Source organism: Atractosteus spatula, chromosome 4, assembly GCF_055471065.1.
Source record: "Atractosteus spatula isolate fAtrSpa1 chromosome 4, fAtrSpa1.hap1, whole genome shotgun sequence".
Taxonomy (NCBI): Eukaryota; Metazoa; Chordata; class Actinopteri; order Semionotiformes; family Lepisosteidae; genus Atractosteus; species Atractosteus spatula.
Window position 1 is genome coordinate 55,046,630 of NC_142709.1, and position 19,909 is coordinate 55,066,538.

The 19,909-nt window shown below is 42.6% G+C and overlaps 1 protein-coding gene across 1 annotated transcript in view; it reads left to right on the forward strand.

Moving 5' to 3' along the window:
• Window positions 1-14,096: 14,096 nt before the first annotated feature.
• Window positions 14,097-19,909, forward strand: part of chrd (chordin) — a 28,666-nt gene continuing 22,853 nt past the window's right edge. Inside the window, exons 1-3 of the mRNA XM_088913718.1 lie at window positions 14,097-14,598; window positions 16,937-17,040; window positions 18,169-18,292. Of these exons, the coding sequence (XP_088769844.1) occupies window positions 14,415-14,598; window positions 16,937-17,040; window positions 18,169-18,292 (412 nt within the window). The 5' untranslated portion in view covers window positions 14,097-14,414. The remainder of the gene's footprint in view (window positions 14,599-16,936; window positions 17,041-18,168; window positions 18,293-19,909) is intronic.

Sequence of the window (19,909 nt, forward strand, 5' to 3'; positions counted from 1 at the left end):
TTTATAGCTACTAATCTGGATATCCAATTGGCAATTGCACACCTTGCAGTTTTATTAAAGTGCGGTGGGCTCTGGCTTTAAAAGTTGTGAAGTTTGTGCTCCTCAAGAATGAATTCCCACCATTTACAGACAACATATTCTACAAATCTCTTATCTTCATTTTGGGCTCTGATAGTGGCTTCTGTGCTTCTTCTGTTCTGGAGATGTGCAGGATACCTAGGCAGGTTATACGAGGTTGTGCCAGAAGAAAAATGTTTTGTTGCCCTACATTTTTAGATTTTGTTTTTCAGTCAGTGCACAAGCCAACCAGACATCTGAGACAGAGTACCTGTTTGACTTGATATTTACCTGTATTTCACTGTGTTTTTTACAGTAATTCTCTGTCAGTTATCGTTATTCTAACTTCACTACATACAACTCCAAAGCAAAACACAGAAAAGATCAGCTTGCCTCAGTAGTGCTTTGAGCTGGGATCTGAGAAGGGCTGCTTACTGTTCGTTACTATCCAGATCGTGGCTCCACAGGCAGCATTAATCAGATTTGCTATCATACACTTGGAGCCACATTCCAAACATACAGCTTCCTGCACAGGAAGACACTGTTTCTCCTTCTCGGCTGCACAGAGCACCACCTTAAGTCCTCAAAACACAGACAACCGCACTGCTGCACAAGTGTGGGTACTACTTTCTGACTCCTTGATTTTGCATTATTGTGTTGGTGGGATTGGAAAATGAAAAAGAAATACATATTATTTACTTCCTGTACCGCACAGTTGCTTTGCTCGTGCCATAGCTGTGAGCCACTAGCACCTTACAAAACTGTCCCCTACCCCCCAACGTCAAGGCAAAGAGTATTGCAAAAGGTTGGGGAGACACAGGTTTGAAAGGCATGTGGCTCATCAGAATGCACTGTGGGGTGAGCCCATTGATCTTTGACTGTGAGGTGTGTATGCTAGAGAGCAGAGCTCTGCTACAGGAGATCCTGGCGATTGAAATCCCTTTCAATGAAATTTAAACTTTAAACGGGATCAAAAGTCCAAGAGACAGAGATGGACTCTCCAGTGTTAGAGGATGTTATTATCTTATGCTATCCGAAGTCTGCTTAGCAAAGCGCAATGCAAAGGCCCCCAGCCTAGTGCACCTCAGGGGTCTGCAGCTGCAGGTGGAGGACACCTGCAGAGATGTGACCCTCCGTCAGAGGAGCCCAGCCAGATTAGCGTTAATATGATTTGCTTCCCTCTTTGCCAGTTTCTCTTAACCTCCCTTTCCCGTCAATTAGCCTGCCTCTCTGGGCACACGGTGTGGCTTCCTGTCAAACAGCAATCAGAGAAGGGGGATGAGGTGGAGAGGAGGGCCCCCGGCCCCCGTCCGTGTTGACGCAGGGCAGTAGCAGCTGGGGGACGTACGTTTTTCCCAGGGGAGGGGCGGGCAGGTGGAGCGGCTGTGTGCGCCGGGCCCTGGGCAGGGAGCCCTTTGAAGCCCACAAGAGCCTAACGAGATCGCAAGAAACGGAGGAGGGAAGAGGGAATGATGGGGAGAGAGAGGGAAAGAGAAAAAAGAGCAGGGGATGGGCTGTAGGCTCACATGCTTCCCTCTGCAATGCGCTCTGTGGATTCGTGAAAACTGTCTTGACGATGGTGCTTATTATCCTTCAATGGGCCGACACCTTTGTTACAATTCACAAGGCTCGTGATGATTCAAATCTGATATAAATCAGAGGTCACAAGGTTCAGTGGCTTGCACTTCATTTGATCTTCATTACCTAATTGCAATTAATTATTTGGATAAGCAGCTGAATCTCCTGATTTTGAGGTCTTCATCGTCGTCTAATTGGAGTGTCTCTGTAAAACCTGCAGGAGAAGACCATAGAGTGCTCTGTAAGATTTTTTGCTGAGTGCCGTTGGCCTCAGGTGCTATCCTGTATAACGTTAGGTAACAGTCTGATGGGCTGTCTTGGTGGCCGTGCCAAAGCGATTAACCTTGGCAGGTTTTTGTGATGCTAAAAATATGATGAATCTGACGTTGTGGTAGTTAATTGGCCATCATTTCACCTTGGTCCATAAAAGCCTTTTGAATGAATTAATGATTGCACTTACAGTACATAATGCTTTACATCCAAAGGATACCAAATATATATTACACAGCAGATCAGGTGCTCAGGTGGTGAAGAGACAAATTGCTTCAGCATCTGAATTAAGGAAGATTTTATTCAATCGGGTTGGCCCAGATTGTAAAAGCCCCCAAAGTTTATCAGAACTCTAGGGTAACACCCCTACTCTTACAAACAACCCCAGTGTATGTTGCTTTTCATTCCGACTGAACTCATCGGTCTCCAGACGACCATTATGATCTTTTCAGTGACTAAGAATCTGGACAGACTTTGTAACTAGCATCATGCTTGAAAGAGGTTTCAGATTTCAGGTGTGAAGAACGTATTTCATTGTAAGGTTCTGATTCTCTGTCATTCCCACCTATGCCCGGACATCACAAATTGACCACCTATTTCGAGCTTCTCAGACAGAATTAAAGGCAGGAAAACCACTTAGTAAGCAAGCTGCGGACAGAATAGATGGGGTTGTTTGCTACCTACCATATATCTTTAACAGTGCTCCAGCAGTGTAGTGCTTTTGACACTAAAGATTGAGTGCAGAAACAGGTTAAAAAGGTCTTTTCAAGTAAATGGTTTAGTTTCTGGGACTAATTAAACCTCAGTGATTAATTGCTCAATTGGAATGAATACAAGGAGACATACAGAAGGGAGGAATCACTGCTCCTGTCTATGAACCATTTCATATGCAGTTCTGGCAATAACAACCATGAAAGAGTCTGCTTGCTATGTACTTTTTTAACAATGGTTACAAAATTCTTCACATTTAAATAGAACTGTTCATCCCAAAGGATCTAAAACACTTTAGTCATAGGATAGAACCCACCACATCCATCACTGAAGCGCTGCACTCATCTTCGTGATGCATAGGAGTCCATTACACGCCAGCAGCCCAATTAAAAAGCAGAACTGGAGGAGAGGTGAGAAATGGCAGGCAAGTCCTGCAAGTCGGAATGAGCACGTTCAGAGTGGAACTCAGCCAGCATAGCCAGTACTCTTACAAACGCTCTGGAAACTTTAATGGCCAGGTAGTGAGGACCTTGGTTTAATGTCTGATCTGAAGGATGGCACCCCCTACACCACACTATCCCTAGTCGCCACACTGGGGCATTCGTTTTGGCGATGGTGCTGCAGACTGAAGAGCTGCCACTACTGGTTCAACAACATTACTTACAGCAGCAACCTGGTTTTTTTTTCTTAGAGGTCACCCAGACTGAAAATAACAGACAGATGCATGATGATTAAAACAATTCAGATTTAAAGATACTGGGGAACCATGAGAAAATACCTTCCATTACGTAAGTGTCTTTTACTTGTGCAGGATTATTCTTCAGATTAGAAACTTTAACTGTGCGAAATTGCAACTCTTGGTTTCTGTTTGTCTGTTGTTTTGGAAAGAAAATAGTGCAGACCACCCAACTTCAACTGGAAATTCCAATGCATTATTAAACAAAAAAAATCAGAGGTGTCAAGGGTAATTTTTCATTTAAAAAGAAAAAAAGAAAAGTTTGAAGATCAGACCTGGATATTAGTTAAATATGCACAATTATGTCCCAACCCCTGGCATTGTGCCCTCTCTGCACTGTGAGCTTAAGTTTCCTTCCCAAATACAAAAGCCTTTGTTTTTGTAAAGAAAAAAATAATAGTTGTGTTGTGAATGATCAAACCCTGCTTCACAATGAATGAGACTACAAAAACACATTTGTGACCTCTATCAGTAATGCAGTCAGATATTGCACAAACTGACAAGCAACACACGGGTACCATACGTGAATTAGCACCAGTTGTGCCAGAACTGATTGCTAAGGCACAACACTGAGCACAAAGAAGAGAAGGCACAAACACCACAATACCTGAAAATTCTGTCATGTGTGTGACATTTAGCCTGAAGCAAATGATGTGTTGGGTTGCTCCACCAAAATAACAGTCATGCAACTCCAAAGTGTTAGGCATGTGGTTTATAAAAAAAGACCTTGTCAACAGTTGGTTAGCATAGTGGAAAATATAGAAAACACAGCATTATCCAGACAGCAATAAACACACAGTCCATGCTCACACTGTGAGCACTACAGAACTCTGTACTGTAGAAAAAGGAGGAACCTGAGGTCACAATACCTACCAGAGCAGAACCCTTTGTCCTGCCAGCACAATTTATTTTTGTATTTTTGTTTGTTATTGTATTTATTAGTTATTAATTAGTTCCTTTGGCCACATCTATGTATTATACAAAAGAAGTACTGAAAAAAAGACAGCAAAATAAAGGTATGTAGCAACTGGAGATTATTTAACACTTTAAGTCCTTTATTGAACCAGATAAACGAATTCTAATTTACACTGACTACCTGGAAATTGACAGCTTACACAGCAGGCCATGTACTGAAGAAATCTAGTGGAAATACCTTGCTCATAGATAAAACAGCATCAACCCACTCAGGATTTGTAACCCTGCAGTGGGTAGTCAAGCCCAAACCACTTCTGCACAGCGCTGCTCTTTGGTGGATACCTCTACCACTAGCAGTGTGAACAGCAGTGGAAGTAGAGCTGAAACGCAGTACATTATCTTATTAAAAAATGACTTTCTCCACACACGTCACCTGCAATAAAAGGCAGCAGTGCTTATACTGTATCTGCAGCTACTACCAGTATTGCTTCTAGTCCATCCATGCACTAACCACCAACCACTTTCTAACCATTTCCTCCAACTCAGTGTCATGGGGGAGCCATAGCCTATCCCAGCAAGCAACGGGCAGAGGGCAGGATACATCTCGGACAGGACGCTAGTTCATCGCCGGACACACACAGACACAGATACTCTCACACTACAGCCGATTCTCCCAGAAAACAGTTAACCTGCCAGCTATCTTTGGACCAGGGAAGGAAACTAGAGCAATTGGAGGAAACCCATGGGAACACAGGAAGAACATAAAAACTCCACACAGACAGCACCCCAGTTCCAAAATCGAACAGAGTGACCCAGCACTGAGAGGCAGCCCACTGCTCCAATGTGCCGCCCCCTACATCTAGTAATAAATAAAATTACAAAATCATTGAACAGTTTTCAAGTACTTTTGTATTAAAGAAGGGTGCCTGAATTGTCTGCCAGCCTTTCTCGTGACTGGCAGTACAATCAACACCGTGCACGCCAGAACAAGTGTGGAAATAATTTAACCTCATACATAAAAGGAAGAAGTGTTTGGGGATAATTCCACAAAATTAGGGAGTTGGTTCCTTGCAGGGTATAACTTCATTTTCTGCATGATGTTGAAGAAACGGGATAGGGGAACTGTCGGTAGAGGCATAATTACTAGCCCTTCTACCCGTGAACGAAACGAGGAATTCAGTCCCTGTGTATATTTATTAAGCCAAAATAAGCAGAAATGCTGGCATTTCGTCGTCACCGTAACGATTCTTTTCTTAATTTGGTAAATATACCGAAAAGTAATAGTTGCCTATTCAATAACGATCGCTTCTGCGCACAGAGTTTTAACTAGGTTGCCTCAAATTTGTTTTTTAACTAACAGTAGCAAACATTATTTAAGAGATGGAGCTAATTATTCAGTGGAACTCCTATGAGTGTACATACAAGCAATGTAATACACAGAACCAAAGTTGACACTTCTCCCGAGCCTCCTCGCCATGTATGAGGGCTGCCGGGGAGCTCTAGTAACACTGAAAAAAAAAACATTTACTGTCGTTCTCTCGGGGAGATGACAGGCTCAACAGCCGAGCTCGGAAATGAGCTCTGTGGATCAAGAGCGGTGCGCTGTTTACACCTCTTATTGACAGACTGCCCTCTCTCTGCATCCTTCTTTAGCATTTGCGAATTGATACTAAACATTAATTACATGAATAAACAGTAGAGCACACGAGCCAATTAGCATGCTGATTGGGTGCAGTTTTACTTCACTTTGTCTCCTAAACACTCACCTGTCAACTTTCACGATGCTGTTACTGATTATATCGTTGCTGTTATGTAGATACATAATTGCAATAAAGATACAATTGCCAACAATGATGTTGTGTATTGTTAGAATTATTTGTTTTGTTAATGGGCAGATAGCTATTTTGTCTCATTTACAGGTGAACGGGTTTTATTTAAAGATGATTTAAAGAGAGGCATAAAACAGGAGTTATCAATCTTGCTCCTGATGCCTCACACACCTGCTTGTTTTCATTCCATGACTTTCATTTCATGGTTTTCATTAAGTGTAATTAACTAGTTGCAGCCTTAATTGAACTAACAAGTTCCTTGATTTGAACATCTGCAGGATTTTATTTCTGCAAGGTTTTTTTTTCTATTCAAAGTTTGGAATTTAATTTTCCCTATGAAATTCAATAGGTAAAACACAACATCCAACATGTTTAAGATGGGGTTGGTATTCATTCAAATGAATAGATGGTATATAAATATGAACATTTATTTAAAAGCCTATTCAGGGTTCAATAAGGGGGGTGCTGTGCTGTGTGAGCTATGTGGGTCTTCAGGATTGGGATTGGGAACCCCCATCTTAAAAAATCCATAGATCCTTGTTCTAACCACTTCTTCCAGTTCAGGGTCACGGACGAGCCAGAGCCTGTCCTGACAAACAAGGGGCGCAAGGCAAGGTATACCCTGGATGGGACACCAGTCCATTACAGGGCACACACAGACACAGACACAGGCAAACCCACACAAGGGCCTATTTTCCCAGGAGCCACTTTCAGCTACCAGTTTGTTTTTAGACGTCTGGAGGAAAATAGAGCACACAGAGTAATCCCATGTGAACCCGGACAGAACACACAGACACAGACACCAAAAATACACAAACACACTCGCGGCAGGGCCATTTCTCACAGAAGTCAGTTACCCTGCCAGTTACTGTGGGGGGAAACATCCCGACCACAGGGAGAGCATACAAACTCCACACAGATAGCCCCCCAGGAAGTGAACCCAGGGCCGTTCAAATACAACCTCAAAAAACTCATTACAACCGTTGAACAGATCAAGGTGTTTTTTTTCCTAAACACATACGGGCGTTTGTTTTCTAAACTCAATAAATTTAAACACCTTGCCGTGCGTCCAAACATGTACGGAACAGCATTTAATTATATTACAGCGTGTTCCAAAGCTTTAACACTTGAAATCACAATGCAGCCAAGACGCTTTACCCCAGTGGCTTTCAAGCCTGGAGGAACATAGTGTCTTTTGGATTTTGCTCCAGCCGAGTTTTTAATTACGGACTTAAATTGATTTCAGTTTTCTCACTGGAGAAGATTTGTAAATTTGCTTTCTGCTCTCAGCTCAGGTCAAATGTATTTTGTGATTGAAATCAACCCCGTACCAATTTCAGAGCTTCAAAATTGCGCTCTTTCAGGGGAGCTGCCTCAAACGTAACCAGCTGGACCTCCGCAGAAAGAAAAATACGCTCAGTGTCGGTGTTTCTGATACACCGTCAATTGATCATCTAATAAGCTGTGGAGAGCGTCGCGTTCTGTCTGCTAAAGATGTTGGAAACAGGGTTCTTGAAGTAAAATATTTTGACACTCGGGGTTGACCGAAGGAAAAAGTTAAATATAAGTCTAAACAAATACGCAGATCAAAAAAGTCATCAATTAGCACAGGAGATGCAGAGCCCAGCTGGAGTGAAAACCCCAGATACAGTGTTACTTCAGGACCACGGCTGGGAACTACTGATCTTGGATAAACCGAAGTTTGCGGAGAAGATGACACCTGTAATCTCCGGGGAGATAATCTGAGCCCCGCAGGGAGCATCCGAAAGCGATGGACTGTCGTTTTGTGCATAATGACTATTTCCATGTATGAAAGTGCACACGTTATTTCCTTTTTAGTAATCTATTTATAATATTGTCGGTAGCTATATTACGATATACACTTTTGCCAGAAAAAATATGGAAGATGTCAGCAAAGTAAAAAACGAATCAGAATGTTGTTGTAGTTTTTTTTTCTGGCACGGAAATCTTCTGCGGAATCTGCTCTGCAGGATTTCTGAACCTCGGAGAATGTATTTTCTTCCTCGAATGGCTGTAGTTGAGAATTGTTAGTTGGATGATCTTTCCAATAAAATGGGCGAATTAGAGCCAGGTCATAAAATGCTTTTAAGCCGGATTTCAGTAACTAATTTATTTGCTTCATTTTAAAAATATGAAAAGAAATGTTTTATCCAAATCTCCGAGCTACCAGTTAGTTTCTGTTTTGAAAATGGTGCTGAAGATTACAGCGGGGAACTTTAGATGGTATCCAGGTTGTCTCACGGCCTTCAATGTGTGTACTGACATCTTTTGAGCCGCGCCGCGGAGAGCATCTTGGATTCCAGTCAGTTGAAATATTGCAAGAAGACACAATTGTTTGCACAGTTTAAGCCGTTCGTGACTGCAAAGCGCTCCAAGCTTTGCTCTCGAGCCATCATTCATTTCTGGACTGTGAACACTACACCACCGCCAACGTGCTTGCTATTCACTCGAATCCCTCGGTACAAATGTAGCCATAACCGTGTTCAAATATCTTACATACTCCAGTTCCTCAATATCATGCAGTTGCACACTGTAAATCTTTATTGTTATTCATACAGACGTGTCCTAACAGACTGAATCACTGGGGAGTATTCTAGGTGGGGGAAAAAAATTATACGTTGTACTTGAATACAGTGGAATGCATGAAGGGCGTGGTTTAGCCCACGACAGCTTTCATTTTAGCCCATTTATCGCATTATTATAACGGTTTCCTCTTACCTGCGGTACCGTTATTAGCAGGAAATACAAAAACTGAAGACAGGGAATTTAATACAGATAGGCGACAGGCTGCCTAAACCACTTTTAATCGTTAAGTCTGACCAGGCGTACTGCACGCTAGTTGTTCCTGCTTCATTTAGTTCTTCTGAATTCGTGAGAAATAAGCGCAAATGAATGAATTCATTCCACACTTACTCATGCTTCTGACGCCGCTATTAATAAGGTTCCTACAATGAACCTATTAGTCTCCATCACTCGTGTGCGTCAAATTCCAAAGATGTCTAGCCACGATAGGACAGAACTTGAAACACCACGGCCGCGGGGTGGCTACTGGAAATAGGAATGAAATCTGTTTTCTTTGGGTCTTCGCGCTGGTTTTCCACTGACTTTGGGGAAAGGGTGATAACCCCTTGTGTTATTGAAGTGTTTCATGCGTATCCCCGTATTTCAGGGAACGTGAGTAATGCATGTTGCTGTTGGTGAGGCGAACACAACATAATTCTTAAACCTAAGCACGTCCCTTGTTTCGAAAATGCAGCGGAGTTTCAGGCTGCATTCCGTCACTCGAGGCGTTCTGAATCCGATACCTGATCATTTCCAGAACGCCAGGATAATTACTGTATAAAGGCTTACAAATTTGAAAAGACAAAAAAAACACTGGATTTCTGCTCAATTACGTGTCTCCATTCCTGGATATGTCGGTTGCTCAGAAACGTCTGTTTATTGTGATATGTCGATGCCCCCCAACATACAGTTCATTCCAAGACACCCAGAATAAAATGACTCGGTTGTTATAAAGAAAAAGTTCGGGAACTGCTGTATCTGTCTGACAGTCACATTGGTGAAAGCAAAAGCAGGAGTTTAAGGGAATTCCCAGAGAAAAATACTGACACAAGGTCTTATTATCAGACTGGGTGGAAACTCTTAAAATACAAATATGAGATGATTGTGTCCGTCTGAACACAGAGATTTGCCTCCTGTTTTGCCAGACTAGAGACGCGTGGCGCACAGTGTAAGGAATACGAAGAGCTAAAGAACACCTGAAAAGTACAAAGCTCCGTGGTATTTTGTTATTGTAGTTTCTCTACTGAGATGTATTGAGGATGCATTCACGGGGCATAGCTCATCTGGTGGGTTGTTCAGCCTATTTCCTGTGAATTGAATTCACGGGAATTCACAATTGAATTCACAATATGGACATATTGAATTGTATTAACTACACCCGATAAACCTAAAATATATACTTGTGCAGGTGATCTTTTACAATGGAAGACCACCCCACAACTGTATATATCAGTTGTTGTTGTTGTTGTTGTTGTTGTTGTTTTGCTCTGATCAGCACATTGATCCTGCTAAGGACTGTTAGATATTTGTACCGCATCACATCCAGGTCTGCAGACTCTCTCAGGTGCTGAACCTTAACCACAGCCAGCAAGATCCTCCGTACTCCCGCGATCTTCTCGGGCTCGTCGTTTGCACCTCCGGCACAGACACGCCAATAAACAGGATCTACCTGCCAGACTGGGGCGAAAACACAACGAAACCCACCACTAGCCTTTACAGAACCTCAGACACCGAACTTCCTTACGCCTCGTTTCATTTTATAGGCAATGTAGGGATTTTCACTGCGCCCTGTCTACATACTAACTCGAGTCAGTGATTTATACAGCAATGGTCTAGTTAAAACTCTCAAGCCATGAAATAATTATAGAAAAATCGGCCTAAAAGGAATTGCAAAGAGATGTCCCGGGACCTGTGATATTTTTTCAACAAGCAATTAAAACACGCTTCGCTGGAGTAGTCCGCTAGCATTCAAGTGTCTGGAACTTATTAGGTCCTGTATTGTTGGTCCGCTTGACAACAGTTTATTAAAACCATCAAATAATTTGCCTTCAAGATTTCTCTCAGAAAATACATCTCATTTTGTTGGGTACTTATTTTATATTTATGGGTTTAGTTCAGTGCTTTGGAAACATCTGTGAAAAGCGAAAAACACAGCCAGTCAACTAATTCCCCGAAGGAGGCCAAATCCTTTGCTATGAACCTCATAAATCTGCGCAGACATTAACAATTAAAAGTTACAAATGTATCTTGTTTAAATTTACATTCTAAAAGGTGTGCGGCCTTATCTTAACGCATCTCCAACGCCCAAAACTGGTCACAGCTAATCGATTTTACGAGAATGTAATGTTTTGGCACATTAAAAATGACTTCAATCGCATTTTTTTTCTGCTTAATTTAAAACACTCTTTCTGTTGCACTAGAGGCGTAAGGAAATTATTGTTAAACCCCCGCAGTATTTCAGATCGTGTGATCTGAGTAACTGGCATCCTGTCCTGCAATCCTTGTTCTCCTCTGAGTGCTGACACCATCAGCTATATCCAAGAACCTTCACACGCTACCGCCATCCACACATCCTAACAGAAAACCTTCCACATTCCGTGGGATACTGACTGATTGCAGTCTCAGTGCGCAAGAATGTTCTATGTGATACACGCTCCGAACAAAGAATTATTAAAATACACAGCAAAACGATCAACTTCCGCCATACAATTTATTGCACCGCTGAAGTACAACACATCGTCCTAACTCTAAGATATACATAGTCTCCAAACCTTTTCAAAATAAGATAGATACTTTATTGATCCCGTGAGGGAAATTGTAGAATGGGGGCACCTGTAAGGTGTTGATCTGTTAACCACGTAATCTGTTCAGTTAAGAGGAATATAGACCATGGAAGCTGAAATTTGGTCAAATTCATTCGATTTTATTAAATTACTTAACGAATCACTCGCTTAATCGATAAAAGCGAAAATGTTCCAACTCTTTAGAAGTTGGTGATTTAATAAGATGTATAAAGCCTCCTGGTTTTGAAGCATTTTCGAACTATTCAGTTTCTGTCTGCATTTCAGTCATGAAAAAGAAGAATACACATTTTGGCTCATTGTATTATGTGCGACTTGCGTTATTTAAATCTTTGCATTATCTTCAACAGGAGATTTGTTTTCCATGAATGGAAAACACCTAATGAATGGCTTCCCTAATGTATTAAATAAAACCAATAGTTATCACTTAATGATTAAATGCAAACAAACTATCATCGATGCTATTCACTTCCCAACGTGTCACAAATGAAGCACAGGTGCAAATTTTCTCGGTGACAACTTAACGCACTGTATGGGCATATGCGTAAAAACTGACACTTAACAATCACACGAACGAGCAAATTAACAATAGCCTGTGTCCATATTTGTCTAAATTACTTTACATACAGGATATACAGGATATACATACATACAAATATTGCCTATCTAGAGCTATGAAAAGATCACTTTCAACCTTACAGGCGCAAACGTCTTTGTTTTCAATTTAAATGGCGCTTTGTCATTTCAAATTGCAGACAAGCTGCCGTTTGCGTCTTGACCTTCAGACAGGTCAATAACCAAACCAAAGGAGTTCTATACACAAGCCCGAAGTATCCAAGTACCCAATCACGTTTGTGTGAATGTTTTGCTTTGTGCAGATAGGTGAATTCAATGTTAAATTCGATAAGCTCGTCTCAGCTGTTCCCGAGTGGATCTTTTCCTTAAAATAACACCTGGTCTTCAAATATGAACAAAGTGATTAATGCTGTCGCCCGCACGAACTTCCCAATCACTAACACTGACAAGTTCCAAACGTTACATCCTTCTGTTTTTATTCCATTAACCTTAGTTGCATTTATATTGTGCTTTTAAACCATTAAAGTGTCCCCCACAATAAAAGTCAACAGATAGCTGTTGAAACATGATAAACTGTAGCTATTACTCTATTATTAATTACTAATGGTAAGAGACATGTTGATTGAAAAACTGAAGACGCTAGAACACCATCATAAAAAATACAGAAATTAACTGTATACATTTTAAAATGGTAAGGAGCACTGGTCATTCCTCTGGTGCGATTGATATGTGTTTAAGGGAAAGGTGTCGGCTCCAAACGACAGCTGATCAGGGTTTCTCCTACGCTTTTCGCGGCTCTTGCTGCAGTAAAGGACAAGCATACCGGAACCGGAGAGCCCTCTGTCTGTTTGTGGTGCCTTATCTTTATTGAGCAAACCGCGCTGGGTGTTTTGCACTGGGATGGCGGAGGAATTAATGAATATCCGGCGTTTATGAGTCTGCCCTGCCCGGGAGTCACCGGACTCGATGATATATTGCAATTACATGCTCACTCAGCGCAATTCCAAATCCGGGAACATATTTCACGTTATTTTTTCTTTATTCTTTATTATTCTTTGGTGTGGTTTGAATTGGAAGACGGACAGTGTAACCAAAGAACGGAATGCGAGGCAGAAAGCGGCTTCAGTCTTGCTAAAAAGTGACATTTCGCGGTGAACGGTTGGTGAAGAGCTTGACATGAAGCGAGCACCTAACACAAAAAGTGACTATGGTGATAGTAATGATGAGATAGTGAGCTCGTAGCTGAACCTTCCAAGAGCGATCAGTCAAGCCCGGCCCAAACTTCCTGCGAAAATAAATCACGTAGCGCAGTTTATATGAACTTGAACCGCAGGATGTCGAAGCGGCTTCTGGTAGAAAGCCAGGCGCTAAGCACACGTGTTCGCGTGGAAGTTCTTCCCGGATTGTCTGTTCAGACCGATAGGTGCCATAACTCAAAGACAGTTAAAAAGATACGTTGAAATTCCCGGTCTGTGTTCTTGCACTATAAATTAATGGGATGTGGTGGAAGAGGCGTCCATCAAAGCAACGATAATCGTGATCACCATAGGAATAACGTTCCGTATTTATTAATAAGGGCCGTTGCAACACAGTTTGCATTTATTGAGCAATCAACTTTCTGTCTGCAGAAAGCAGACCGCCTCTCGCAAGGGTGAACGGGATAATGAAAAGACGCTGAAAATAATTACGTACTCTGAGAAAAAATGCGTTTTAAAAGTTTTTTATTTGGAAGGGGTGCTCAGTGTAAGGTATGGCCCCGTGGGTAGACCGGGACTCGATTCACCCCGCGAATCACCGACACTTCTCCCTTGGTACTGGGTGAGATCAGAGTCCCTGCTACGCTTGGTTTCGGGAGGTCCATCACCCCCAGACTCTCACACACTCACACACACCGGCTCTCTCTCTCTCTTCGCCACCCCCCCGCCAAACCCCCCCCCCCCAGTTGTGGGCACTTGTGTTGATTTTGTGGAGTTAGGCGGTCAGGACGGTATAAAACGGAAAGACACCCTCACTGACTCTTCAGAGGCAGGTTTCAGCAACCAGGCACACACGATCCGCCCACAATACCAGTCTAGTCTGCGGCTTCGTTTCTAACATCGTTTTCCTTTCATTTTTTGATATTTGTCTGGATAGGTTCTGGTTTTGTTTCCACTGTTTATCTTAAATTTCGTCTGCAAAATAAGCGCTTTCTGGACGTTTTATTCCAGCACCTCGCTAACAGGGTTTTTGAACAGAGTAAGGTAACCCGAGACTGAGATTTTTTTTCTACTTATTCATTTCTTTTTGCATGGTGTAAGTAGGATCAACTCCACTCGTCGACCTCCACACTGCGTCTTGCTTAAAAGGACCTTCTGCTGAATGGTTTTATCCGGGTCACCTCTGGATGCAGCTGTAGCCGCAGGGATGCGGACTTGCTGGTCGGTCGTTGTCCTGGGTCTCCTGAGCTGCGCGTGGCTGGAATCCGCACGCGCTTCCCGACTCAAGTCCCCTGCGCTGCCCATCCAATCGGAGAGGGAACCTCTACCTTCAAAAGGCATCGCAGGTATCGTCTCTCCTGTCCTCCGTAACCGCAATGCTCGCTGCATTCATCACCTTTGAGCCCAGACCTCGTAGGCCAGAATTCCACTGTTTTTCTTTAGCTGTAATCACTAAAATTGGAAAACAGGAAATACTGTTTGAAATCTGTTTATTCCAAATTCCATTTCTTCAAAATGGAAACCGCATTCACAAAGGGTTTTAGTTACTATTCATTGTTCTGCGAGTCCAAATATTTATTTTGATATAAGCTGCGTGTGTACTTCTAGATCTCATCTAGCACTGCCAAAGAAGACAGTATATCCGTTTTTTTAAAACGAGTGTTGTTGTAAACCACTCGATACTCTTTAAAAGTGAGAGAGGGAGTTGGGGATGATGTGGGAAAGATTTACAAACCGTTGCTTGAGGTGGGGGAACTGTTGCTTGTTTTTAGACGCCAAAGATAACAGTTCAAACTCTATGTGTTAATGCTTCGGGGATACTAGTACTTTCCTTCAAGTGTTTATCATTTACATTACGTGTTTGAAGTTTGTCTTTTGTATTAAGGCATATAGCAATAGTACAATCGTATCTTATTTAAGCTCTGATGGATTCCATGTCTACATTAATAAGAAAATAATTAATTGTAGCTTCCGTGTTCTCTTCTTCGTATTGTCATCATCATCCTTATCATTAGAAGCATCAACAGTCAAACAAGTCTTACAGTCATTTCACATTATATTGTACATTTTCTATCATTAAAACATGACTAAATAACGTTACAAAGCCAACCAAAACTGGTAACGGTGCTATGCGGTGTATTAGTCAACATTTAGAAACCTTGCTTGATCCTGGAAACCTTAATCAATAGAATTTCCATTACAGTCACTATGATTCCTTCAGGAGTCACGGGGTTGCAGCGCTGCCAAGCAGTGATTTATTTCAAATGTTTGTAGCAGGAATATTGTCTTCAGCCTCCGTCTGACTCGACTTGACCGTTTGAAGTAGGCACTTAATGAAAGAATAATGGGAACCAGCTTGTTAGCAGCTACGGCAACCGCATAATATTCGCGTCAACAGTCGTGAACCCCGAGCCTCGGCGGCAGACCCGGGGCCCGCGCGCTGCGAGTGGTGCCAGCTGAAGCCCGGCGGGCTGGAAAGGCGAGACCGCCGGCGTGACCCGTGTCAGCTGGGTCCAGCACCTCTGGCTTCGCTTTGCTAACCACACTGTCTTGTTCTGCAGTTGCTGTTCTGTTTTCAGTTTTTTTCCTACCGAGAAAAAACATGCATCCAGGGAATTCGGGAAAATTGTACACAGACAACTCAATGCCCCGAGGCCCCATAAAACACTGAATTATATAGGACGATTCCTTCATGTAGTTGTTATTAGTTTTCTTAGTCCCTTATCATTTCCCTGGAGGGAAAAGGACACAGTCGTCTACTACAAAGCTGAGATTTATCAGAAACGTTGAAGAAACCTTTGAGCATTGGAATACCTCTGAGACTTAGTCCTTAACTTTTAAAAAAATAATAATTCACTAAAATGAATCCAGGCCTTGCGTTGTCTGCGACGCATCCGCCGATACAAGCCAAATTCTTTGTCATTCAGTCTGACGCCAATTTACGAATTTGCACCACTAGTCTTACGCTTTGGTCCAGCATTGTTAACACGGTTTGTATTTATTGGGGAAGATCGCAAAGCACGGCTGCAGCCTCCGTCCATTGGCCCGCTGTGCCCTAAGGATTTCCGTGTTGCACTTGATGCCTTGATACAGGGAGGTCGGTAGATCGCGTGTTATACATCAGCCCCTTTTCTTCCGAGGGCAGGTCAGTCTTTCAACATTACACCTGCCGTCAGTTCCAGGTACGGAAAATAACAGCCAACGCTGCGTACACGGAAATACACTGTAACTCATAGTGATGATAGACAAACAAAAAAGCGCAGGTCAATTTAAACACACAGAGGGCACTCAAAAGTAGTTCTTTCTGTTCGTCAAAATAAAGGTACGCTGTCGTTGCAAAGACTATACGACTAGTGTTGGGTTTGGAAAAGCACTTCTCAACAAAGACCGGACTACGAAAGAGGCTGGCCTGTGTCAATTGAAATGTTTAGATAACACGTGAAAGGTGTCTTGCTTAAAGCGTGTACCCCATTAACCCAGCTACAACTTCGTGGTCTCTGTATAGTGCACGTTCTTCCATTACGGATTCCTTTTCAGGCCTGCTTCACGTCCCCCCTGCTGTGATAAATCGTCCTGGATTCCAGTGTTCCGACGGGCTCAGGGGGAACGTCTCGGGAACTGAGCGCGCCTCGGGGTGGGATAGGGATCGATCCTGCTCTCTGATTCGCTCTTGTGTCGTTTCAGGCTGTTCGTTCGGAGGGCGGTTCTATGAGCTGGAGGACACTTGGCATCCGGATCTGGGGGAGCCCTTCGGGGTGATGCACTGCGTTATCTGCTACTGCGAACCAGTAAGCACAGCGGCGTAGTGTTCAAGCAGTTTTAACTGAAGTTGTATACTGTTTCCCGAGTGTTTCCTATTCTGGGGGAAAGCAATGAGTCGATGAGTGCAAAAGATTCACGCTTTACTTTATATAAACTAAATAAAGAACTCTTTATAGTTTTCTCTTCTTCTTCATTATTATAGGCTCGTATTTTTATAGTGTGTGTAGCGAAATGTTGCAAAATCTCGATGCATTATCAAATGCAGATGTTTCATTAAATAATTTAGTCGTTAGCAATTTGCTGTTTGTAATTATTTTTATTCTTGGCAGGGGGCACTTGCTGTTATAGACGGGGTAAAAAAAAGTTTCCGTGAAGAAAAGTAGAGACTAATCTGTTTTCTTTTGAAGCGGTGCTGTTAAAGGCAAGTTGTACGATAGGATTAACAAACCAAATGACCTTCATTTTCCACTTCAATGAGCCATTTCACTCCATCAGTACGGGCGAGCAGGCGGGGAAGGGGGAGGCCGTTTCTCAAATTAGTCTTCAGAGGCCGCGGTGATGAGCTTTGTTCTGCTTTGACACTCTCTCTTACCGGGCTGCTGTGCGGCACAATGCACAGCTCGGAGTGTCATTAGCGAATTAATACAACCTCCCGCTCAGTAACTGCTCTGTAATTTGACGTCAATATTGACCAGAACGCGATTGCCTAAATAATCATTAGTTAAGATATATTAGGTCTACTCAAAGTATGCAATGTCGGAAATCGGACGTTACAACCCGACTCCTAGTGATTTCTTCTTGTTCTTGAAATACTCAATATAAGATCGCTTTTTCTTATAAGAATGTCCAGCAGCTGTCTCCGCTTTTAAAAGCGGTAAATTGATATTTTACATTATAGGGTACAATATGGTGCTGATAATGAATATATTTTTTTACATTCACATGTTGCTTCAGGAACCTCTAGGAATGACTTTTGCGCTGTTGTACAAAACAGGAAGATTCGATAGTGATGGAGGTTCTCTGTGCTCTGATGGCGGAGTGGAAGGTCATTTAGTCTGATCATCCGTTGTTAAGAGCAGATGAAGATGATACAGATGGTGCTTCAAATAAACCTGTGCGGTTTGTTTTAATCTAGTTGTTGTTTTCCACCACAGCAAAGAAACAGACGGAAAGTGTTTGGGAAGGTGACCTGTAAAAACATCAAGCAGGACTGTCCGGAACCGAACTGTGACGAGCCCGTCCTCCTGCCGGGAAACTGTTGCAGGACCTGCCCCAAAGGTAAATTAGTCTAAATTTTGGTCCTTTTTTTATTACTGACTTGGTCCTTCATTCCTATAATGCGCTTTATCAGAACAGTTTAAAAAGCAGTTCATAATTTATAGACTTGAAGTTGTCTACCATGATAATGTGAAAAAAGAGACCTTGACGTCTCGTCTTTATCGTACCCCTCGTGTTTTGGAAGAAAACCAAACCATTTATTTACTACATTTGTTTCATTTGGAGACCGTGTTAAAACGTTCCTTGCAAGGAAATTGTACCGGAATATTTCGGGGGGTGGTTTGCTCGGGTACACGTGGTGTCGTTGTAGTGAACACGTACTTATCGTAGTCATTCTATATATTGTAATGCTGGTGTGTTTGTTTTGAAACTTTAAATTTACATTTTACTTATTTACTGTAGTTTATTTACAATTCCGTGTATATTGACTTGTCTACAAAACCACGTTCGCTTATGAAGGTTTCCAGGGTGTAGTCCCGCCTAGTGCACTGAGCTTCTTGGATAGGCCGAGAGAATAAGCGGGTTTCCCATAGTCGACCAGTCGATGGATGCTTAGATAAAAAGCCGTAAATTGTGACATTTCAGTTTTGAGTATCACTGAGAGGCAATGAAGTGTGCACATTTCATCATAACACAGCGGAATTTAAAACAGCGCACCTTTGTTCCCGTTTAATGCACGTGTCAGCAACAATTTAACGCGTAGGGCATGGAAAGAAACAAACTTTGTTATAGAAACCAGAGCAGAGCCAAGTCCTCAAGTGGGATTGAATTGAAAGCGACAGGCTCTCCCCGCCTCGATGCTTTATATGGTGATGGCTGTTCTGCAGGATTTGGGAACTGTTATTTCAAACGAAGGACATCTGCACAGTCAGCCTTTTCAAGCCATTTGGCTTCAATATGGGACAGTGACAATCCCCCATCTCCTGGACAGTCACTGGTTACTCTGATGCCTATCCCAGCCTGAGAACTTCATTACTGGACTTGTCCAGACGTTCCCTCGTAGTTGTAAGGAGCAGGAATGCGGATAATGCTTATGAGAGATTTGTATGATGTACAGTATCCTAGATTTTTTTACTGCATGCAAGACTTACATTTGCATGTTAGTGCAGTGACACTTTATAGCCTAGCTTCATTTGATCTTAAAAGGTACTGTATGTGAGGTTGGTGCAGGCCAGTACTGGGACCACGTCACTGCTATAAGTGTGTGGGTAGACCAATAGGTGGTGATCTTACCTTTGGACCAGAATGTCCAAACCTGTGCCTCAGTATGGTGACTGGAGACACTGTGCTGTTACACTGAGGTCCTGACTGCTTGATCTGTGGCACTGTTCATCAGAGTCCAGGGGTTAATGCAGGTGGCCTGGCTAAATTTCATGTTGCTTCACAGGCTGAACTAAGGGTGAACTTTAGGGAGGCTTGTTTGTACAAGCCCAGCTTTTCACTTTTCTACTTGACTGGCTGTGGCATGTCACCCAGTGGGGGCTGCACGTCAGATGAAGTGTGTCCCTTCCTATGTGTGAAGGTCTTCTGGAACCTTTGAAATGAAAAGCGCTGTACAAATCTAGGACTTATTATGAGTGGCTTGATGAGTGTTTTGGGAGCCAATGCACACCCTTG